The 24,531-nt window shown below is 43.4% G+C and overlaps 2 protein-coding genes and 1 pseudogene across 7 annotated transcripts in view; 1 reads left to right on the top strand and 2 right to left on the bottom strand.

The window, feature by feature from the left end:
- The window catches only part of LOC144115096 (outer mitochondrial transmembrane helix translocase-like), a 34,399-nt gene extending 27,858 nt beyond the window's left edge, over window positions 1-6,541 (top strand). For both annotated transcript variants that reach the window (XM_077649255.1, XM_077649256.1), the window contains 3 exons: window positions 1,817-1,867; window positions 5,013-5,149; window positions 5,418-6,541. In XM_077649255.1, the coding sequence (XP_077505381.1) occupies window positions 1,817-1,867; window positions 5,013-5,149; window positions 5,418-5,622 (393 nt within the window). In that variant the 3' untranslated portion in view covers window positions 5,623-6,541. The remainder of the gene's footprint in view (window positions 1-1,816; window positions 1,868-5,012; window positions 5,150-5,417) is intronic.
- Window positions 6,542-11,014: 4,473 nt separating this feature from the next.
- LOC144097152 (uncharacterized) lies at window positions 11,015-13,677 on the bottom strand (annotated as a pseudogene).
- Window positions 13,678-16,100: 2,423 nt separating this feature from the next.
- Window positions 16,101-24,531, bottom strand: part of BicC (protein bicaudal C) — a 91,865-nt gene continuing 83,434 nt past the window's right edge. For 4 of the 5 annotated variants that reach the window (XM_077649250.1, XM_077649248.1, XM_077649249.1 and 1 more), the window contains one exon: window positions 16,101-17,484. In XM_077649250.1, coding sequence (XP_077505376.1) covers window positions 17,390-17,484 — 95 coding nt within the window. In that variant the 3' untranslated portion in view covers window positions 16,101-17,389. The remainder of the gene's footprint in view (window positions 17,485-24,531) is intronic. The other variant, XR_013311242.1, reaches the window with a different exon arrangement.

The following is a 24,531-nucleotide window of genomic DNA, read 5'->3' as shown; positions in this document are numbered from 1 at the left end:
AGATCCCCAAATCCAATACCAGATTTGGACAAGCAAGGCACTGCACTTAGGTTCTTGAATTTTTTATCGACTTCTAGATGCAGTGTTAAGGCCTACTTCATTGAGTGCATTAAAGCACCTATTAAAAACTTCCTGCTAAGAAAAGTTTCTTCCTCTTTCCCTCGTAAGTTGTAAGAGAATAAAATTATATTCATTAATTTGGTAAGGTTCTGAATGTGTGTACAGTAGTGCCTTGTTAATGTGGACATTTTGGTACCTGGGCAGTACTGTCCATAAAGAGAGTTGTTTGTAGTAACAAATTGCAAAGAAAAAAAGTAAAAAAAAAACATGATTAAGGTCTGGTTCTGTGCAGTGACGGGCCATGAAGTCGAAATTGGAGAGAACCTTGGAACCTCTCATGTTCATTACATAAGTCACGATTATCTTTAAGGCAATTTGCTGCAGTTCGAAGCACCTAGTCACCCGTGAGAGACGTGATAGTGTTTCATAGGGTCATGTTGCACCCCCGTCTACGACTGTTCACATCCTATGGACCACTTGTACTATTCGTACTCAGTCGGCTAACAGCTGCTGAATCCGGTTTTCATCGTAGCACAAGCTCTAGAAATAGTTTTCTTTATTGCCATGCATGCAATATGGCAAATAGTAAGGGCTGTCACTCAGGCATTTTTACTTTTTTCACCACCTTTCGCTAGTGTCCTGAGCTCAAAATTCTTGAAAGGAAATATCTTGTTAGGGCAGTCACCATTTTGGTCTCATTGCTGTATATTTTAACCCTGTCCATTGTCCGGACAAACAAGTTTCCATAATGAGATGTAAATCCATTGAAAAAGTTTGGTCTTGAGGAAAATTGTCCACAATTCGAGTCGTGCACATTAACGGGGCATGACTGTACTATACTATCATGAGTTAGCAAGAAATTTTGCAGTAAGTGCTTGTATACATTTTCAGCCGCATGGCCAACGTGCCAGCAAGTTTCTGGCATTGCCGTGCCTCGTCACGTAAGCCCTTGTTTGCTTTCACTGGCCCGAAGTACTTTGTATTTTTCTCCTCTGTTGGCAATAAACATTATTGTTATTATTATTATTATTATTATTATTATATGGTCTGAGGAAATTATTTTCCAATACCATGAGTTTGTTATGGTGATGTCTGCAGACATTCACTACTTGAAATTTTGTAATTTTAGCATGAAATAGAGGGGAGCCAGTGTAGCTGACCAGATCATTGGGTTCTAGTTTCAGGTCAGTTTATTTAGCAATACTTTCTGACTTAACTTCTGTATTACTGAGTGCCTAAGTGATTAAACAGGGCTGTCCCAATGAACAAATCTGCTGCTATATTTGGTCTGGAGAGAAGATGTAATTTCTCTAGTGAACAGGGGTGGTGCCAGAACATCAGTGGTGGGGTGGTGGGGTAGGGGTAAATGTTTGGTAAGCATCTTACCTCTATGGCATTGCTCTTCATAAAAATAAAAAATATGAACAAAATACAGTGATTAGAGCTTCACCTATAGCAGCAAGGAATCCCAATTCGGGCTCCAATTGTCCATACTTGGCCACTGGTTTGCTTGTCACCACTTCCAAGCACAAACTTTGATTGGTGTTCATCATTATGCCATTGATGGAAGCACTGGCCGTTGATGATTTGCCTTACTTGGGCCAATAGGAAGTGCTTGGCAGATATTTCTGTTGTCGAACAAATTTTTTGGGTGGCGACCACCAGCCCTTGGCTCCCCTTGGAGCCATCATTACTAGCAAATCATAAAAGCAGTAAAATGCAGACTTTTATTATTTTTTCTCTACATCTTTTCCAGAACCAGCAGCAGAGGGCTGGAATTATCAAGCTAGTCTTAGAAACGGAAGGGGTAAGTTGCCTAATAATTGTAAAGTTTACGATATGAGTAATACTTTAAATGCCAAGTTTGGGACGTGTAGTGCGGAGTATTGTCACAGCGTGTAATCTCTGCAAGTTTGGTCGAGTAGGACTGCCAAACTGCCCTGATTTTTGTGCTTGATGCAAGGGACCACTTAAACTAAAAAATGACTTGTGAACCTTTTGCCTGCAGTTTATCCCCTATATTATGCAGAAATGTGAGAGTTCTATGCTTTGTTTAAATTATTGCTTGATGCACTGCACTTCACAACTGCTTGTGAAATTGGAGTCACAGTTGTCATAGTGCCATGCAAATGCATATGAACTTCACACTTTATGCTCGCAGCATAGGTGCAGTACAAGAACAACATTAGTAGTGGTGGATTGAGACCTGACCGCTACATTAGTGGGTTTCAGAACATCTATGACATCTTACCAAAGTTGGAAAATAGTTTTAGCATGGGGAGAAAGTGCTTGTGGGATCTCGTATCACAAATTTTTCGGGAGCGATGTGTCCCATATCACTCATGTGAAAGCCACCCGTTTCTCACTATTTGACAGGGCGCAGTCTGCATTGGGGAGGCCCATCTGGTTCATTCGGTGTCCTATACCATAGACCTCTATTGAAAGCATGTTTAGAAGTTGTCATCTGTTTTGCTGTCGCTGCTGCTTGCGCTTAGCTTGTCAGCATCTTCACAGATGCCGTCTCCCTTAGTGCTGTCCATTGTGATCAAAATTCCTCCGAAAACTAAACATTTTGGCAGATTTGCCTGTCTGGTTGGGTTTGATGCCTTATAATAAACTCTTACACATCTCCAATAAAAATAAAGGGGCAGTGGCTAGCATCTTTAAGTATGCATAGAGAAGAGCAAGATGTCGAAAGAAGAAAACCAGGGATGCAAAAGGTGCGGGGGACGGGTGGGGGGTGGAGGGGTTAGGGCTGTGAGTCTGGTTTAATGGCAACTTTTCTTCTTTGTGTTGCAGAGCGAAGTCCCTGTGCACATACTGCTGGCAGGTTTCCTTTTGTGCAGTTGATGTTGTTTGGGGTAGTTTGAATGTACCAAACTACCCCGAACAACATCAACTGCGCAAAAGGAAAGCAGCGGCTTCCCTCTGCAGCCCAACGAGAAAAGTCGCCATTAGCCCTCCTTTTGCATCCCTGGTTTCCTTCTTTCGACCTCCTGCTCCTCTCTATGCCACTGCCCCTAGTCACCTCTGAAGATGGAGCCGAGCGAACTCCGAAATGTCGGGTTTTAAATTAAAATAAAGTTTTTGGTTGGAGATGTGTAACAGTTTATTACAAAATTTTTCTAAGCCAAACCTTTAAAATTAGCTCGTCTCTAATGGTCCTTTCATAGCAGAAACATCAAAAACTGGAGATTTATTTTGCCAAACATGATTAACTTGCAATTAAATTGAGCTAATTATGGTGACTTCTCAGTGTCTAAGGACGCTAATACTGTGTGTAAATGCACAGGCGTACACAGAAAAACGAGCAAAATTCTAAACTACTACTACATCACCTGCCAGTGCAGCATTACTACCCCGAAAAGTTTTTGGCCATTTTGCTGTCAGGGTCAGCTTTTGCATGAATCTATTTTTCAGTAGGCCTCGTGTGTCTCTGGCAGCTGACATTTTGACCTTGCTTTTATAAACATGTTGGAACTGTTCCTGCAGGTATATTGGGAATTCATGTATCTGCAGATAGAAATTAAAATTATTCTCATTTTTACACACTAAATTACAAGCGATACAAGGGGCACTACAGGCTTAACAAAATACAAGTACATGACATCACATGCCTTAAAAACATTTGAAGCATATACTTGCCCGGAGTCATCACTGCTTTTACATGGTGGCCTATTGTCATCCACGAGTGCAACTGGGGCTTCAAATTGAGAGAAATAGAGGTGTGCCTTTTAGTTGAGTGTATACAGTATCAGCAGTCAGAAGTTGCTCCCATGACACTTTTTAGGCTTTCCATCTCTCATTTTCGCAGTGCTGGCAGCTACGTGTCTTCATGATGCTTTGCCCTGTGACATGTGATATAATGCGCTTTGCGTCTGCTTTTTTTTTCTTTATGTCCATGGATTAGTCATTCAATCATTCAGGAATGCAGTTCACCGCATTTCCTCGCCCAGTTTGCTCTATTTCCATCACCTTCGGCCATCCTGGTCACTGGAGGAATTCTGCTGATAGCTGCCATCTGCTTGCTGTCATGACTGAGAAGTAGAAATACTGTGTGCAAAGCATGAAGGATGGCAAAGATTTTAAACTTGCATAGGATATCGCAAGCAGTTTGTGAAACTGTGCTGCAGGTACTATGGTCTGCACACAGCAACTGTTTGGCTCAGATGACCTAACGATAGTGCGAGTATATTTACAATATTTAAAAGGTGTTTCAGGCCCTTTTCTTTTTTTCTTGTCCTCTTTTCTACCTCGTTTGCACCATTTACGTGAGTACCAGGTCAACAGGCCTAGAGCATTAAGTAGGCAGCCACTCAGCTGACCTCATAAATTATGCAAAAAGCATGCATGGTGGTTGAATAGGGGGGGGGGGGGGGTGATGTGTCAGTTTCTACTGGGAGTAAGGATGCGACCAAAGAGGGCATTATTGATTACCTGTAAACTTTAGAGGATTCATTGTTTAAGCTGGTTCACCATTTAGCATTGTGCTCAAGAATGAGCTAGAGAAGAAACAAAGACAGCTCATTGCATTAGTGACTAATGGAACACTACCTTTCAAGGGCCTGCCAGTATGCAGTTTAGCAGCATTCCTGTATCAGAAACAGATAGATTGCTTGAAGCATTAATGAAATGTGTCGGTGGAAACAAAAACATTAAAAGCAGGGAATTTCCAAGAAAGCAGTGTGGTTGACAAGTTGCAAAAAAAAAATGTTGCCAAAACATTTTTAGTTGCACTGCAAGGTGGAAGAAAAAGTTAATCTGCACCTGCATGCTGGCCATATAACGTTGGCCTGCAGCAGCTCCAGCCATTTTCAGTTTGTGTGCACCCTAGAGGTGGTACCCCTCAGGCAGAGAAAAAACACCCTGCCATAGTTAGACATTCTTTCTAGGTGGTTGGTGAATTTAGTGAGCACGGTTTGACTTTCTACATTTTTTTTTTTTTTTCACAGGTGAACAAGGATGTGAACATTGTGAAAATTGCACGCCTCACAGAAGGTTTCTCAGGTAGTGATTTAAGAGAATTGTGCCGAAACGCTGCTCTTTACCGGGTCCGAGACTTGCTGCGAATTGAAAAGCACCAAGGAGGGTGAGTTGTGCAGATTGGTTCAGCTTTATGTTGTCTAGCTATCCTTTAAATAACCTGCTTCACTGCAATTGTGAAGCAGCACTTAGCAAGTTGGAGCATGAAGCCAGTTGTCGGCATATGTACAAATAATGGGCGTAGAATCCATTTTCTGTTGTCGAAGCAGGGTCATTTGGGTATTACAAACTTCAGTTAGTGCTGATATGAGTACTATAAATGCACTTTTTGAATTCTTCAGATTTTTTTTAGTGTTTGTGATTTGAAATTTCAGGAGCCACAAAGAAGTGTCTGATGACGAGGAAACATTTCACGATGCACGTCAGTCGGGTGTAAGAGAAGGTTCGGATGACGACGAAACCTTCCATGATGCGCTGCGGCCAATCTGCATGGAGGACTTCACCAATGCTCTGGCCAAAATGAAGAACTCAAAAGTGCTTGCTCATCAGCGACACAGTGCCCCTCTGGAGTTGGACTAGGCCTCTCACTGTCTTCTGCACTGCTGAAGACTCGGCTGTGACGTTATTCATTCTGTGTACTTGGCATAAATGCCACTCCAGAAACGGGTGAACAACAAGGACTGCTCTTTTATTGTTTAGCAATATAGTGGAATGATAGTGACCATCCTCACAAAAGTTGCCTAGGCAAGTCTGTGATGGACTGCTCCACACTTCCATTTCTTGAAGATCATTGTTCATGGGCAAATGAACCTCCGTTTGTAAGAATGTTAACAGTACATGCTGACAGTGGACAGTGTAATTTCAGGTAGGTGCTTCATGTTAGCCATTTTGTTATCTTTTTTTGGCATTCAGGAAGCAGCTATACTTTGGGCTGTGTTGTAATTTATCAAGGGCAGAAGTTTTGTAGATCTGCACGTCTCTCAGTGTACAAGCTTGCATGGTGTACATTGCACTCTATTTTTTGACAGCAGGAGCTGATTAACATGACTGCAAACTGAGGCTCAAAGTGAGATTTATTCACTGCTTATTTAAGACTGTTGGCAGATATAATAGTTTATTTCTTCAAAATGCTACTAGAGGGTTCTGTTGTGCTTGAAGTGAACACATTTAATGGCTGTTCATGAAGGGCTATGAATAATACTTATTGTAACAGCCGACATGGATGTGTGCTTAAAGCAGTTATTCATGATTGTATGTGATAGCTTTTGCCAAGGTCATGGCAGAGGCTGTGTTCATTTGTTGTATTGTCTTTCAGTGAATATATATATTTGTTAAATAGAACAGTAAATCAGTCATTCTGATTCTTTAAGACTGCACTGCAATGCCATGTGCTATTTTAGCTGCTTAAATGACACCTACTAGTGCATAATGACCATTCAGTAGTCTGTTGCATGTAGTGCTTTACAAGAATTAAATTTCCTTGTTTGTCTCCTTTCTAGTCAGAGTTGCATATCTTGACAAACTGCTCTTCAAACATATTGCCACAGCTTGCATTCACCTTGAAAGATCCCAGATGCTAGTGGTACCCACTGTGGCGGTCAACTCGTGGGCCATTGAATTGCTGAGGAAAAAGATTACACGAACATGTTTCACTTAGAGCTCGAGATGTCAAAGGACACATCCAACCAGCATTAATTTTGCCTCATCAGCATGTCTTTTACTTTAATGTACTGCATCATGACACACATTTTCACAGTTGCCTTTAAAGGGGTACTGAGGACAAATAGAAGTTGGCCTGTATCCATATAGTTACCGCATTCTAATCACAAACAGACCACTTTCACTGAAAGCAGAGCATTTATAACCTAGAAAGGACCAAAAAACAAAATACAGGTGTCACCATCACTAGCTGATTTCGTAAATAAAATGCTAACAAAGAATGTACTTGTGCAAAGAACACAGGACACAACAAAGTAACACATACGACAAGAACACAGCATATGTGTACTTTGTTGTGTCCTGTGTTCTTTGCGCAAGTACATTCTTTGTTAGAAATGAACCAACTCGCCCAGACAAGAGTGTTAATTCAAAGAAAATGCTTGCATTGACATGGATTATTGGGCACAGATCCGAGAGGCTATGGTACACATGCCACCCGCTCCGAAACTGTGGCCATCTGTGCCTTTCGGCTAGGAAGTTGAGTTTGAAACTAGTGGCAGAGATTTTAAAATCCAGTTTTCTTGCCGATAAGTATGTCTTTGTTAGCCGCATAAATGTCAAGGTTGCAAGAAAGAGCCAAAGAATTTTTTTTTTTACTGAGAGCATTAATTGGAGTTATCCACGGTGTCCCTTTAAGGTGGGGAGATGCTGTAGGAGGCGTAATCATAAAACATTTAGGCAATCCTCGGTGGATCATTTGAATGCTTTGGCAACCAAACTTTCGTTACGTCCAAGGTCCAGACAAGACAGTTCGCTATATCCGAGGCAACACTCGAAAGCTTGTTATATCCAAGGTGGCATGCTAAGGTTAGTCATACCGGAGGTTAACACAGTGAAGGTTGTTATATCAGAGGTGCCATAATAAGGTTTGTTATATTCGAGGTAGTATACTAAGTTGGTTGCTAGCCCGGTGGGAAGGTGGCAGCCTGCCACTGGCTACTGACAAATGGCAGTTGCCATTTCCACTTGCACTGACCTTTCTAATGCTAACACATTAAAATTACAGTGGTATAATCAAAGCTACATAAAAACTTGGCAGAAATAATGTGCAGAACTAGTAGGTAGTTGCAAAAAGGTGCAAAACCTGCAAAAAATTTGCTTCTTTTTGCACATTTGTCCCCTTTTCTCAGAAATGGGTCGTAACACAGCTCTGAAATAAGTGTGGAAAAGCACATTTACCGTATTTACTTGTATAATTTGCACACCCCCAACTTTTTACCTGGATTTTTGAAAAATAGCTTTTACTCGCATATTTTGCACTGCCTGCTACTCCAGACCACCAGCATGTACACAGGTCTGCGCAAACCAGGCCTGGAAAGATTGGTGCGGTGACCTAATACGTACTGCTTTGAAAGGCTGTGCTTGCACTCTGACGTCACGAGGTGTAGGCAGGACCGTACAGTCGACATGCACGGATGAAGCGAAAGCACGCACACACACACATCCGGATTTACACAACATTGCCATGTGGCCCAGGGCCGGTTGAATATATACTGCGAAGGCAGCCTTCATGGCAGCACAGTTCTCTCATCTCTTGCCTCCGCCAGTCAACCCCTGATCCCATGTGATGGCGTGCATCACATGGCCAGCGGAAATGCTGCAGCCTTCATCTTGAGCGTGTGTTGCTGCATGCAGCTGCGAACCATGTTTCGAAGAGCGAGTGAGTGTCAAGGGGACCTCGCGATCACGCCAGGGCTAGAATCCAAAACCATAGTTGCTGATCAAACCGCCAAGGCCAAACCAAAATGAAGTGCGAGGTACATTGTAGCAGCCCCACAACAGCCGCACCGCAGTACATCGTTACCGTCGTTGATTTTGGTGGTTTGATGAGCGGTAGTTTGTGTTTGGCTCATTCAGTCACAGCTCCTTGTAATGGGCTATCATTACTATATGGCAAAGTTCAAACTTCTTGTGATACAATTTGCTGAGGAAAATGGGAACCATGCCGCTGCCAAGTGAATGAGAGCTGCAAACGCTACTGGTGAAAGCATAAGTCTGAACTGACAAATACAGACCCGAGAAGAAGAGCATTTAGGGGGCCTAAGCAAGAAAGATTTCCCGCTGTTGTAGTGGAAATCTTGTATGTTCAAGAGCATCGTATGATGCAATTTAGGAAGCCAGTGATGGCGGTGACAACAGCCACGGCGATTTGGTGGTCATGGCTTGGAGTTCAATGTTTCCAACAGCGACTCTGACTAGGTAAAGTAGGTGTTCCATAAAATAAAAACTTTTGGCTGTGGTATGACACTTGATTTTTTTTTAACACAGCAGTCTCTGCTGCTTTTGTAACATCGCACCATGCAACACTAATGCAGTTAAGAGAGAGTGGGAAGAAGCAGGTGCCTCTGCAGCCGGCATAGCGGCGACGGCGCGATGCGCACTCTGAAAAATCACAGACTGTTTTTGCAGCTCTTTACATCCAGGTTTAACTGTCGATATAGCGCGTTATGACCTTTGTAGACGAGTTTTTGAAAATCTCAGCGTAATTTCCGTACCCCCTTCTTGAGGCCTTAATTTTTGAAGAAAAAAGAAAGCGCAAATTATGCGAGTAAATACGTTACGTTGCAGAAGTGAAACTAGAATTGTACGCTTAGAGCGAAAACTACGTTTTTTAGAAATTTTGCTTCTTTTATATGAGTGAATTCACAATGAAAACGAAAAAATTCGATAGTCAAAGACAGCCACGCAGAATTCATACGCGATGAAAAAGTAGTCCGTTGCTAATGGTTCTCTTGTGGCCTAAAGGAAGCTAACCACGAGACGAAATTACAAACTCTAGAATTTTGATGTCTCTGGCTTATTTGATATAGTCAAAGATTAGAAAGCTAATTTTGTTTGCTGTTCTGATTGGTCAGCAAAGTAATACAGGACACCATGGCCATAACTGATATTTTTTAAGTTGTATCCTACTATAAAAAAAAGTTGTAGGCTTATCATTCTAGTAGCACTTCTGTAGCATAAATAGGCTTTTCTGCACTGCAAATTTCAGCACTGTATTTCGTGCCAATTCTTAGAGGTGTATGTGTAAAAAACAAATTGTGGAATTTTTGCAAATTTTAGAATTGACAGTAACTGCTACTACTACTACACATTATTTGTACCAAGTTTCAATAATGTAGCTTTCATTATACAGTGTCTCGCCTCGATCGGAACACAAAATGCACCTGTGTACCGTGCAATGTCAATGTTGAAGCCCATGTGGTCTAAATCCAAGACCTCTACTGTTGAATCCCTCATAGCCCACATATCTAATCAGTACATTAAACCCCACACTTCACAATTTTATACCATTCCTACACAATATTATATTACTTGTTCTAAAGTCTCACTCTACCTGTATGGGCAGAAATACACCTGTTCATTATATGCAAGCCCCATTGCCTGTCGTGGAGAGGTGATGTCAGTTGAACATAATTTTGGTGTGGAATGAGCCAAGTTCATGGTTGGGGTTTGAGTGTTCTGGCAGTCCCAAAATTTGTAGTATCAGGGTATCCCCCCAGTAGTGACCGTGGGAGGGGTGCCTGTATTGCTGTGTATGTAATGTATACACACTGTGCTCTGTAAAGAGGGGATGAAGGGGGAATGAGTGATCAGCCAGTGCACGCTGTCTTGGTGTGAGGGAGTGTTGCCTACGTAGGAGCAGTGATACCATGAAAACTGCACAAAGAGCCAAACAAGTCCATGACGGGTCTTGACATACATCAGGCTACAAGTGGGGGGAACCGAAATAAAGGCCACCTACACACAAGCATCTTTGGCTGTGGCAATTAATATCAAATTTCCTCTGTTTTCAGTGAAGTTTTCTGTACGTGTTTTCATGTGGACTGCAACCTTTGTTTTTATTTTCCAAGTGGACGCCAGTGGACAGGAAAAATGTTTGCAGAGGGTGTGAGCGAGCCCTTCACATAGTGGAGGTATGGCCTCTCATCAAACAGGGTTCGTAGCAGTTTTAGTTGAAAAAATTCAAGGGTTTTCAAGGACTTTCAAGGCCCTGGCATAACAATTTTAAGGACCTCAAACAATGTTGCGTTTAGCAGCTCAGACCAAAAAAAATTCAACAACAAAATCATTAATTTTATTCAGAAAAAAGGAAAGAGGCATATACCACCTTAAAACACATATCAGTAAACAGACACACATTTCCTTGAAGCACACACTCGTTAAGCACATCAAGAAAGCGCTTGAAGTTTTTCCACAATTGCACGATCAATGGCTTGAAGGTCCTGCATCTTTTCTTTCGCAGTTTTTCTAAGACTGTTTGATTTCACAATATATGTGATGTCATTTGCTGCTTCAGCTTTCTCGGAGTAACTGTCTGCAGCTGCCATCAAGTCCACAATAGTTTTTTCTAGTCTATTTTATGCGAAGCATACTAGCCGCACATCAAGCTCTTCCTTGCTGCGCCGCGCGCGGCCGCGTAGCTACCACTTGACCTAAATCGGCGCACCACGTGATATGACGTCACAACAGCTGTGAAAGCTGGGGCTCAACTCGTGCGCTCGCTTGCGGACGCGCAGCCTCCGCCGGCGGCCTAACTCCCGCTCCTACCGCTAGGAGATACTGACGTCACGCAATTGTATAAAAGGCGACGCACTCGTTGAGTCAGTTGAGCAGCGAGATGTCGGCCAGGGAGAAGGCAGCTCGCCAGACCGCAAAGCGCAAGTTACAAAGAGCCACGGAAACGGGAAAAGAACGAGAAGTACGGCTTGCCAAGCGACGTATGCTTCGCATCCTAGGCTTAACCATAAGCTAAGCCAGGCCATTTTTTCTTGTGTCCGTTGGCTTCAATTTCATTTTCAATAAGGCTTCTCTTTGACTGCCTCAACTGCTGAGCTTCTTGCTGCTTCTGTTCCTCCAGGTACGCTTGGTACCGGTTCCAAGCGGCTGAAGTAGATGTCCGCAGCTCCTTTGTTATTGCGACTTTAAGGATGCCTCCCGCCTTATCTATGGCATCACACACAATTCTTTGCGACACGCAAGACATTTCCTTCATGTGTTCAATGGAGATGTGGCGGTTAATACTAAATCCTCTTTCTACAGTAGCTTGACGATGACTTAAAGTAAGCAGAACTTTGACCACACCCCAGAGGCTTGAGCATGAAGTACGGAACTTCAAAAGATTGCAAAAAAACTCAAACTTTTGGAATGCATCTCGAATGATCCAAGGGTGTGCTTTTTTCCTGGAGCAACTCTGTGTACTCGGCGCGAGAACTGTATCTCGCTGGTGCTCGCTCAACCAGTTTGCTTCAATGAGGGCTCCCAAAGCTTTCCTGAAGCCTGTAAGGCACTCATCAGGCCTTGAACACATCCGCACAGGATCTAAAGAAGAGAGGGCCCTAACAAGAGGGTATCTTAGTGGGCTTTTATCCAATATCTTCTCCGTTGCATTAATCATAAACTGTTTGCACTCCATCTTAAATGCAAACACGTTCTTTGCGCTTATCTTGGCAGCTTTCACAACTTGTTCTGTTGCATGACCAATGTCTACTTTTTCAAGGGGAGCATGGTTCTTTGGATCATCGATGTCAATCTTCAAGAGGCTCAAGATTCCAGCAGACGCTGCTACCACAGAGCACTTCACAAACCTTGTCATTAGTTTTCTCACAACACTTTCAAGGTCCTTTGCTAAAAAGAACACCAGAGGTTTGTCAGCTTGGTATTCAGACAGAAATGGCCTGAATAACATTGTAATTCCCAGAGCAAATTGAAGCTTTGCTGGCGTCAGCGGATCAGCGCAGGCATCGCACACACGTTGGAATGCAATACACTTAGGCAAACTTACTTGTTTCACTATGGTACATTGCACATACTTGTTCACATGGGGCCACAAAAGAATGACGCGGTTAATAACAGGTATATTTTCAACCCAGCGATGCGAGACAAAGTTGAGAGGGTATGTTGTCTAGCCAGTAACAGAGGCAAAGTCATCTCTCCGTGCAGGTGCATCGTGAAACAGGCCACTTAGGCTTGAAAGGAGGGTATCCAGGCACCACTTGCTGGCAACAACACCTGCTCTGTACGCATTGTGCAGAGTGTGAAGACCACAGGTCCCCAACTCCAGGCACTGAACTTGATAGTTGTTCTGAAGGTGACTTTGCAAATTTTTGAAACATTTCAAATTCACATTGAGCCCATCCATAGACAAGTGAACTATTTTTGAAAGTGGCAAACAATCCAAGACACTCAAAAGCTTTTCCTGGATGTCTTCTGCCGCACTGTGTCCCATGAAGACTGATGTGTAGTACCTGGTATTTACACGTTCAGAAACGGCGTCCCAGTACCGCACGTGGATATCCATCTGCTTCCGCTGAAGGTAGTCGTTCAATGACTCATCGAACCGGACAGCGTAAGAGCCGCACTGCTCTATTTCGCGCTGCGAACACGAGAGAAAATATGGCCGCAGGCCGTGACAAAGGACGTACGCGCATTTCTTTACACCGCAGGAGAAGGCTTTCGCGATTTCGCTCTCGGGAAACATCTTTTGAAACAGTTCTCCTGTGTGCGAAGACGAATTGTATGAGTAGTGGGAAGCTGCCACTTTCAAAGTTCACAGTACTTTGGCATCGGTCACAAGTTCGTTCATACCGCACGCATGACGCAAGTCTGATGACACTGAAAGCATGACGCTTTCCGGTCGCTCACTGACGGTAGCCGCCACGTAGTTCCGAATAGAGTTTCCTTGCGCTCCATTTTTTACGCTTGCAATGTGCTTTGCGCTTCTCATGCGTCTTTTAAGTGCCGACTCGCCCATGGAGGAAACGTCAAATGTTTTACAATACGCCCTACACTTCGCGCGATGACAGTCTGAGGGATCCGGAGCAATCCATTGCTTATAAACATCATAATCCAGCCAGGACCGCTGAAACTTGCACCTTCCTGGCATGGCGGAAAAACTCGGGAAGTTTTCTCCACAGCACGTGAACCACGCTAATCACCAGGAAATGATCAAGAAACAAGTACACTGGATTGACTTGGTTTAGGACTTGTTGAATGTGGCCAGACGCTCTGTCAATTCCGCTAAACCTAGCTGAGCGTAAAATTCAAGGACCTCCCAGCACATAAAAAAATTCAAGGGTTTTCAAGGCCTTGAATATAGAGTTTTAAAAATCAATGGTTTTTAAGGGTTTCAAGGACCGCTACGAACCCTGTCAAAGCAGCTGCCTTAATTATTGACTGCAATAGTTGCTGCTAATCTTGTGTAGCAAAAGCAGCAGTGGGGAACATAGCAGAAATGGCATGTGCATGTTACCGTATGTACACGATTGTAAGTCGACCCCCCCCCCACCCCCACATTTCTGAAAAGGGAAAAAAAACAAAAAAACTTGGTCGTTTACACTTGGCCTTTAATAACAGAACGCGATAGCACTATCCTGTGGCCTCCGCTTATCGCCAGCCGTGGGCACATTCCAAAATGAAAGTGTGTTCGTCACTGGACTACTTGTCCACACTTGCTGCCGTTGTGATCGCTGCTCCGGTCCCACAGCACGTCGTTCTAACGTCGTCGCGCAGCGAAATCCTGTGGCCGCCGCTAGTCACTTCACGTTTTTTTCTGGTAAAATGTCACCACTTGGCCAAAGGTAGCAGCTGCATAGCTGCAGCAGATGGGAGCCTGCCACACTGAAATCTTTCTTGGTTATAGGCCTGGAATGAATCTAGGCCACGCCTCTGACATGCACGTTTTCCCTTTTTGTGTAGTTAACAGGCTAAACATGCTGTGCAGGTCTGCACACAAATTATCCCACACTTGTCAGCACACCCCTTGGCAAACAACCACTGCAAGCACAACTGATAAGCAGCAAGCTTTTACTAACAAAGGTGCAAATTTTATGCTGATATCCAATTGAATGACAAGAGTAAATGAAAAAGCACCTATTTTGACGAACAATGAGATCAGTGTGGGATGGCTAAATGGTTCAGTGCAAAAAGATCTGACCATGCTTCAAGCATGGTCAGATCAACACACACACATGGACACATACAAAATTTTAAGACTAGCAAAAGATGCAGTTTGTGCCTTCAGCATAGGGGGATGCTTTGCGTCAAGCGTAGAATGAAAAATTATACCATTTTCAAAAAGGTCCAGTGCGGAACTTGCGTTCTGATATACACAGAAATATAACGTCCATCTCTACCTGCAACAGGTGAAGCTTGACATCTGCCAGAACAATGTGCAGGAGGCATGAGCTGAATAACTTCTTGTCAGATTTCAGAGCCCATGTCACGACTGACACTGTTGCAGGTCAAATATGTCACACAGGAGCCCTGCACTGATGTCAACTGAAACAGCAAAATAATGGCTCAACTACTAGAGTTACTTTTCACGATTACCACGCCTTCAGGGATCTTTCAAGGTGAAGGTATATACCAACATAAAAAGCTTTCTCTACACTGCATTAAAAGTGTGCACCACAGTAAAAGCTCGTCAATTCGGAAATCCTGATAATTCAAACTGCCAACTCTGTCCTGGCCAACACCCATAGAAATCTCTGGCATTGGACACTGGCCAATTCGAATGGGCTCCCGAAGGGAGGCCGCGTCCTGGTAGGGCCAGCGCGCAAGAGGTTGTTGCAAGAGCCTTACTCGAAACCAGAGTTCGACTCGACCAGCCAGCCAGTCTAATCCAGCTGAGCACCCCCCCCTTTTTTCTTGCCGCTTCGGCACTGTTTCCTTTGCTTGTGTCCATGTGGTTCCATTCTTCCAGTGTGCAAAAACTGCGTGCTAGTCACATGGCATTCACTGTTTGTGTGGTGAAGCCTCATACACGAAGGTGCCACTTATGAGGGATGTGACGCAGTAGCTGTGAAGCTCCACTGCTTCACACTGAAGGATGCAGGAGGCCCTTAAGATTTTGAAGCAGTTCTGTTTTGATGCTCCCTACAGTATGCACGCAATGAAGCATTGATGGAAGCTTAAAAAGTAGTCTGTGCCGCGCTGTTCTCATCTCAAAATCGAGAATCCATTGCCCACTCTTTCACAAAATAAATTTACTGTGAAGCAAGTGGTTCTTGACAGTGCTTAGGGGCCATTCGACAATTCGAATATTTTTTCCCAGTTTCTCGAAGTTCAAATTAACGAGCTTCTACTGTACCCCCTTTTTTTTCTGCACTGTTGGCATGTACTTGAGTTTTCTGAAAATCTCACATTTCACTCCTGAGAGTAGAAAGCTGCTCACTAGCCCTCTGTGAAAACAGGCAAGGGTGCTGCCACCTGCTGCAGCTTTGCAACAAAGTATTGACTGCCATGTATGCATCTGTACAGGGGTTTCAAATGCCCAGCGATTTCCAAACAGATCTGCCACCCTTGCACACACAAGTAAAATAACTAAAAAACTGCGTAAGCACTGTAAAAAACAACTTTATTTTAGGCTCAATTACACAAAACTAGAAAAAATGCAACACTGACTAGATACCTTGGCAAGCCCATAAAAACCACGTTTCAAGAACTCGCAATATGAAACACCAAATGGAGTATAATAAGAATACTCACAAAATATGTTAGTTAGTAAGTGCTCACTTGTCATATAGCAGGGCAACTAACCTGGACCCTTAGGCTTTCAAAAAAAAAAAAAAGCATCTGCATAAACCTGTATACAGGAAAAACTGCTGTTTATGGATGCTTTCTCATGTAAAACTCCAGTGGTCAAGTCGCTTTACATTGAATTTAAAACAATTTATGTGGAGCACCTCTAAAAGTGCAACTATATTCATCAGTGGTTGCACAGCACAGCATTGCACTTGTTATCCGTGAGAACACCACTTTAAAGCAGTCAAAATATTATATCATATGTACGTATAGCTTCATGTAACCTTCCAGTAAATTTTGTAATGGTGAAAGAAGGATACAGAGTTCCTCCCCACGCAAAACAGAACAGCAAATAAAAGTAGCACTTAATTAAACAAAGTCATAACTTCAGCCTGGAGTTAATTGTCAGTTTAGCAGGAAAAAGCTAAAGAGGCACAGTGCACGAAAATGGGCGTGGACTAGATACACTGTAGTAAGCACCGAATTAAAACAATGTGACCGCCTCAGCCATTAGACTCAAAATGAGAACTTGTCAACACAAGGTGCATTTTTGGTTTGGTTCTACACTAACAGTTATCACACACGCACCACAGCATATAAAAGGCAGTGCGTTCAAGGCAGTTTTAATATCAAACACAGCTGCTATGTGAATCTTGTCAATAGTACTAAAGTTGCAGCCTGGAGGAAAAGTATTCTTTCTCTCTGTAAATAACATAAGTACTTCACCCCTCAAATGCTATCATAGCAAGATGCCACACACAGCTGCAGGCATCAGAGACTAGACTGATCAGTAACAGGTACCACAAAGGAACAAAATTGAGCCCAACATAATCTTGCTGCATGTTCCAGAAAGATCCCTAGAATGTACTGCACTCAATAGATCCCAATAAGGCCTCTGGGATATCACATTAACCTTAGCAAAAAAAACGCGAACAGGTACATAGCACTGGTATGGAGAGGTTAGAAAAAGGAAAGCCCATGTAGGTGGAAATACAATCCCCCAGGCATGATTTGAAGGCTTCGGCCCTGAAAGGTCTTGCTGGCGATGCAGTATGCTGTGCCAGCCAGGAGGACAACGTCGCGGTGCATCATTGGCAAGAGGTGACTAGAGTCTGCAGAAACGATCAGATAGGAACTCCATCTCACCAGGGCCTGGTGGTATATTCCTTGAAAATGCACTCAGTCCAGGTGAATTCAGATCTGCAAGGCAAATAGCTGCTGTCAGCCAATGTCCAGAATTTCAACCAATGAGCAGCTCGAGTCACGGCTTAAAAACATGACTCCCAGCATCATTTTTTAGATCATTATGAGCTCTTAAAATGAAACTCTGCCCTCTTGAACAATTGAGTCCATTTTGCAATGTTGCAGGAGAATGGACATTATTTGAGCACTATCTGGATCACTATTGTGCAAGGAATTCAACTGTTGCCTTATTGTACGCGATTTGGGCATATTTTTGCAAAAATAACTTCCTATGTATAGTGGTGTACAAAAAAAAAAGCAAGTCTTCCAGAAGACTAATTACAGTTGAGTCCGCTTATGACGGCCGCAGTTATAACGAACGCTCGCTTATAACATGCTACTATCAAAATCTGTTAGGGGCATTGGGATTCTGTCTCAGATACAACGAACACCTGTGGCTGCACAACTCGGTTACAGAGAACTAAGAGGCGCTGTAAACTACGCCCCACAGTCGAAAACCACCACTTCTTGCAGGAGCAGAGAGCGACGAGCGTCTCCAAGCCTCCGGTCGCCCCCTCCCTCTAATGTGAGGACCCAAGAAAGCAAAACAACAATAAAAATAAATAAACGCAACATATGGAATGCAGACAAAACTTTTTACTAGATGTGGCCGTCAAGAACGCATGCCTGGAAAGGCAACACCTAGCGCTGTTGAAAAGGGCAGCAAGCTTTGCTTGTCATCGGAAAGATTCTCAAGGCGCAGTGCTTTGGAAGCTACGTTCTCATACGCTATGTCCACGACACAAAAGCCTGAATGACGCGATACTTTTTTATTCCACCAGTGTGCCACTACGCACAAGTTTCTAAGGGGCATGGGAATGACAGCTAGTGACTTGTGCGCTGACTGGCTGGTTGTGTTCGATCATGCCATAGTGAAAAAAAAAAAAAAAAGGAATGTCCTTTCGTGCTTGACAACCCTGCAACGCATCACGTGCTGCCTTCCTTCCCTGCGGTGACTACGCACTTATGCCATGGAACGCGACAAGCAAGACCAGCTTCTTAATATGGTCACAGTTTTCATGTGCTCAAGCTGTGATGGCACTTGGCCAACCTGGTGCAGCGATGTGCCAGTTCAAATTTCTCTGCTCCCCACCGTAGTACGACAAAGTCCCCTGAATGAAACTGACTGCGGAGTGCACCAAGAACCGCTTCTGCAAGGCAGTGTTTAGGGACCCAGGAATGATGGAGAACACTGTTGAGCACCATGTTATCAGGCGCATACGGATTTTTGGCAACGCGTCGTCAATGTGCAAGCTGACTCGTCCTGATGTTGCCTGGGATGACTGTTGGTGCGGACGATGACGCCGTGATCGGAAAGACACACAGTGACGAAAATAATAGTACACCAAGTTCGAGAACTCTCGTATTGCCAGGGATCGAATGAGGATGATGGGTAGGCCGACCTAACATCTGCGACAGTGAGCGCTTCCACCGCAATTAGTTATATCGCATACCAGTACCTAGACCAAGCGTGTCGGCGAGAAGTACATAACTGCGATGGAGATGCTTGGGAAGAGCAGTAACAGGGCCTAGTTTGAATAATCAGACATGCATGAAGGAGCTCACACTTTCCGACTTAGTATTTTTGGCTGTAAGATGGGAAGTTCACTTACTACGAACCTCGAATAAAACGAACGCAATACACGCGACTGTTGGGTTCGTTATAAGTGGGCTCGACTAATATAAACTGATCAATTCTAGACTTACAAAAAAAAAATGAAAAAGCATCTTCAGAACAATGGTTTTAGTAACGCACATTCACTTTTCCCTTCCAGCACATGTAACCCTGACCCAGAAAAAATGAGGGAAAAAGGTTCAAATTTTCACCACATGGCCCCTTTAGTCCCTCAAAGAGAGGATGTGGAGTAAAACTTAGCACACAGTTTTAACCAGTCTTGGCACCTTCCATTATATATATATATATATATATATATATATATATATATATATATATATATATATGATGTTGGCGATAGAAGATTTCAAGATTGCATGCCCTGTCGCCAATGGCATCTGAACTACAGGCGAGCCCACTTATAACGGCCGCAGTTAAAACGAACCCTCGCTTATTACGAATGAGGGTGGTGCTACCAACAAAATGTGTATTACAGCAATGGCACTGCGGCTCATATATAACAAGCAAGTGTGTTGTGCTGGGTTTTATGGCACATAGGCAGCTAAGGCCATCATGCGCCAAGCTTAAGGTATAAAATTGGTTTTCTGTAGAATATTTAGGAATATGAAAAATCGTCGATGGTGTAGATGGCCCAAAAATATTGAACTGCCTAGTAAAAAACAGAAGACGAAATCTGGAAACAGCTAATGGTAAAAGCCCCAGAGAAGGTAAGGTAGCCTCAGCGGCTATCCTTGGCTGGGCAAGGATCCCGAGGCTCCCAACCAATCAAACAAAAAGCCTCAGTCTTCTTCTCAGGAATAAGAAAGTGGCTGAGGTGTATAATGCAATAAAGCGAGCCAGTGGTTCAAAATTTACAGTTTTTCAAGTACTCCAGCTTCTTTTAAAAAGCTAAAAACAGAAGGTATGTTAACAAAGGCATTATCATCTAAGAGCAGTGCAGGATGAAAAGGAATGTGTTGTGTTGTAAAATTGAGTAAGATACTTCTTTCTTAGTGTTTCAAGCTTCACACATGAAAATAAAATGTGATTAACAGTAAGATCATCTACGCATTCGCAAACAGGTTTGTCTTGTTTTGTTACCAGAAAGTTGTGCAGACGGCATAAAATCACTTCCTTAAAACGTTCCTAGTGCACACAATTTAAATTCACCTAAAACTGGCTTTACCAAGTTAGTTTATTACTCAGTTCGCCGTTCCATTTCGACTGCCGTTTTTCTCTTAATTTACGCTGCACTAAGTTTACGCAATCCTTAAAAGGTATATTTACTTTTTTTATTTCCTTGCCACGAGCTTTAGCAGAGCAGAAATCTGCCCTCTCGTTGCCTCTTATTCAGACATGACTGGGAACCCAGCAGAATTTTAAGTTTTGTCCTCGAGCTGTGGCTGTTACTATCTTGTGTATGATGTCGCCAAGAATCAGAGTGACTGCATTTCTAGGGTGCAAAGCTGCAAGTGTACTGAGGGAGTCTGTGTAAATAATACTGTTGGTAAGATTCTCGTTTTCTATTTTTTCTACGACCACACAGACTGCGTAACATTCTGCAGTGAAGATGGATGAGCACTGTGGAAGTCGTACTGTTTTCTCCAACTTCCCTCGGACCACTGCGCTCCCTACGTAAACGTCCGTTTTTGAGCCATCTGTATAAAACTGCGTAAAACTACTGTGTTTTTCTTCGAGTGCAAGGAATTCTTGTACTATATGTTGTTGCGGAGTTTGTTTTTTATGGAACTGTGTAAGAGAGATCACAGATTACAGGAAAATTGTACCATGGAGGCAGTGGATCTTGTCTCCGAGCAATGTCAGGTAATGTATCCAGCACGCCGAGGTTTTGGCACATCTTTTCAAAACGCAGGAGGAGTGGCCTGATAGCAAGCGGTTTGTTGTTAAACAGTGTTCTAATGGGCACTTTGTGACTATTGGGTAACATAGGTGTTTGGGCAGTGAACGGATTTTTAAAATGCATGAGCATGTGAGCATGGTTCTTCTATCAGTAAGTGACTGTTCGTTGATTTCTACATAAAGACTATTTATGGGCGATGTTTTGTAAGCACCAGAGGAACGACGCAAACCTAAATTATGTATTGGATCTAGTCGTTTGAGGTACAAAGGTCTCGCTGACCCATAAACTGTACATCCGTAGTCTAAGGTGGAGCATACCACAGAGCAATAAATTCGTAAAAGACATGTCCTGTCAGCACCCCAACGTTTACGTGACAGTACTTTTGAGTATATTTAGGGATCCGGAGGCTTTCTTTTTCAGTGCATTTATATAAGGCAGGAAATTGAGCTTTTTGTCAAAAGTTATCCCTAGAAATTTGTGCTCATTTTTGACGGTTATCTGTGTTCCGTTCAGGTGTATGAATGAGTTGGCATGTATGCCTCGTTTCACCGAGAAAAGGATGGCGACTGTTTTCTGTGTGGAAAACTGGAAACTGTTCTGATCTGCCCATGTCACTAATTTGTTCATTGTCAACTGTATTTGTCTCTCGTATGTTGCTACGTTTGAGGATGTGCAGGCTATTTGAAGATCATCAACGTACACTGAGTACAGGATGGACTTTGGGATTATTTTACTTATGGAATTCATCTTTACAATAAAAAGTGTTGTGCTTAAAATACACCCCTGAGGAACCCCGTTCTCTTGAATGAAGCTCCTGGACAGGGTTGATCCCAGGTGTACTTGAAATGAGTGGTTGGAAAGAAAGTCATTGAGGCAGTTTAACATCCTACTGCAGACACCTAGGTCACCCAGGTCACGGAGGATCCCAAACCTCCAAGTTGTATCATACGCTTTCTCCATATTGAAGAAAAGGGCAAGTCAGTGCTGTTTATGTATAAAAGCTTCTCTTATTGTTTTTCGAGGCAAACTAAATGGTCTGCTGTTGAGCATCCCTTTTTATAACTGCATTGATGGACATCAAGAAGTTTGCGGGATTCAAGGACAAATGTTAATCTTATATTAAGGACACTTTCAAAAGATTTCGCGAGACAGCTTGTGAGGGCTATCGACCTATAGCTATTTGGGGAAGTCGGTGGTTTTACATGTTTCAGGAATGGCACTGACTGCTTTCTTCCACTCCTTAGATATTTTTCCTTCTGTGAATATTTTCAAGAGTGCCTCTATGGCAGGCTGGGAAAGATGGGAAAGCATTTGATAGTGTATCTGGTCGGGTCCTGGAGCAGTTTTTTTTGCCGGCAGACAGTACAGCATTTATTTCTTGGAGAGTGATTAAATTGTTGTATTGTTGGTTTGCACCTCCACTTGTTCGAAGTCTGTTTTTCGGCAATACTTTTGTATTTCAGGAATGACTGCGTTAAGTGAGATGAACTAGAAACTGCAGCGAAGTGTTCCCCCAAAATGTCTGCGTTATGCTTGTTTGTATGCCAGGTGTTGTCAAAAGAGGAATCGTAAACGGCGAGAAGTTTCCATTTAATTTCTGAACCTGTTCCAACATTGTTTTTTATGTTATTTGACAGCTTATAGACGAAATGTAACTCTGCCATGAGGCTTTCTCGGCACTGCGACCAATGTACAGAGCTTCTGCTCTTGCCTTTTTAAAATGTACAAGGTTATTATGTGTAGGGTACCTGCGAAATTTGCCCCAAGCTTTATTTTGTTGTTTTTTTTGCTTCCTTTCATTCCTTTGTCCACCACGCTGTGTTTTTGCCGCACTTATCAGTTCTTGTAGGTCATGGACAGTTGATGTAAAGTGTGGAGGAATGTATACGGAACAGATTGTTAGTGTTTTGCAGCTGACGATGATGACTTCTACCGCCTCAAGTTTGGTTTTGAGCTTGATTTCTTGAGCAGGGACGCCCCTTGGAACGACAATTGAGACGGCTCCCGAGAGTCTGTTTGGCTGCTCTCGATCGCGTCTAAAAGTTTTATAATGTTTTAGGATATGCACATGTTATGGACCAAGACTGGTCTCCTGAAGACAAAACTATTGGCAACACTGACCCTAAAATGTGTTTTGTCACTGTAATTCTGCATAAGTCCTCTACAATTCCACTGAATTAAAGAAGCCACGTTTATGCTTGAGAGGAAATGGAAGGGGATTTATGTGGTGGGCCTATTATGAAGGGCCTGTCTTTTTTGCGCTCAAGAGAGCTGTTCCGCCGCTGTAAAGCGGGCGGCCTGGGGGTTATATCCATAGCCTCACCAGAGGTGCTGGTGGACCGCGCAACCGCGGTTGTGTTAGTTTCAGGCCTCTCTTGAGGGGGGGGAAGGTCCTGCGGGATGCTGACCCATGGACCTGCGCTCCCTGCTTTGGCAATGACGGGGCAGCTTTCGCTGACCCTGCCTGGGGCGTGGATGGCCCTGCTATAGGCTCTGTGATAGCGGCCTTGGCAGGTGCCGGAGTGCTGTGTGGTACTACGCCCCTGCGCACCACATCAGCGAGGTGTTGTTTTGCTGTGAAGGAGAATGCGTTTGTAAGTGCAAAACGCCTTCTCGCTTCTTTAAATGAAATGTTTTCCTTTGTCTTTATGGTCATTATCTCTTTTTCTTTCTTCCAGGACGGACACGCCCTGGAGTATGCAGCATGGTCTCCTGCACAGTTTGCACAGCGCAGGACTGCCTCACATCCATCAGACTGGTAATCATTCGAAGCACATTTTGCGACTGCGGCAGCTCTGTGAGCAGTGGCCGAACCTTTGACAATTGAAACATTTGCGAGGGATGGGTATGTATGGTCTTACATTGACTTTCAAATATCCCATTTCGATTGTGTCAGGCAATGTGCTGGTGTTGAACGTGAGGATCAAGTGTTTTGTGTCTATTTCCTTATTGTCCTTCCAGACTGATTCGGTGGACATCAATGACGTCTTGGTCGGTGAGCCCTTCGAGCATTTCTTTTTCAGTGATGTGAACAAAATCATTTTCGGATATTACGCCTCGGACAGTGTTAAGTGAGCGATGAGAACTCACGGAGACAGGGATTTCCCTTATGGACGTTAGGTTGGAGAGCTTGGAGTGTTGGACATTGTCGCACAGTTCGAGCAATAAGTCGCCGGTGGCCATTTTTGAGAGCTTATAGCCAATGCCTAAGCACTTTGACACAAGGAAAGGGGATATTATTCTTGCATGTTTATCTTGTTCTTCACTGTGGATCACGTGATATTTGGGGAAAGTTACTTTTCTTTTTTGAAAGAAGTCATCTGCCTTTTTTTGCCCTCTTTTGAGAGAGCGATCAGGTTTTGAAATGGGGGGAGCCATAAAAAAAAAAAAAAATAGTTATTCGGTCATGGTGCCAGCCACCCACCACAAAGTCCAACAAGGGGACGGGACAGGAACTTGATAGCAAGTCCTGTCCACGCCAGCTGTACACCTCAACTATAACCAAATATGACGCAACTCAGGGTAGTTT

The sequence above is a fragment of the Amblyomma americanum genome, chromosome 1, assembly GCF_052857255.1.
Source record: "Amblyomma americanum isolate KBUSLIRL-KWMA chromosome 1, ASM5285725v1, whole genome shotgun sequence".
Taxonomy (NCBI): Eukaryota; Metazoa; Arthropoda; class Arachnida; order Ixodida; family Ixodidae; genus Amblyomma; species Amblyomma americanum.
The sequence above is the reverse complement of the archived record's forward strand: the minus strand, read 5'-3'. Positions and strand labels throughout refer to the sequence as shown.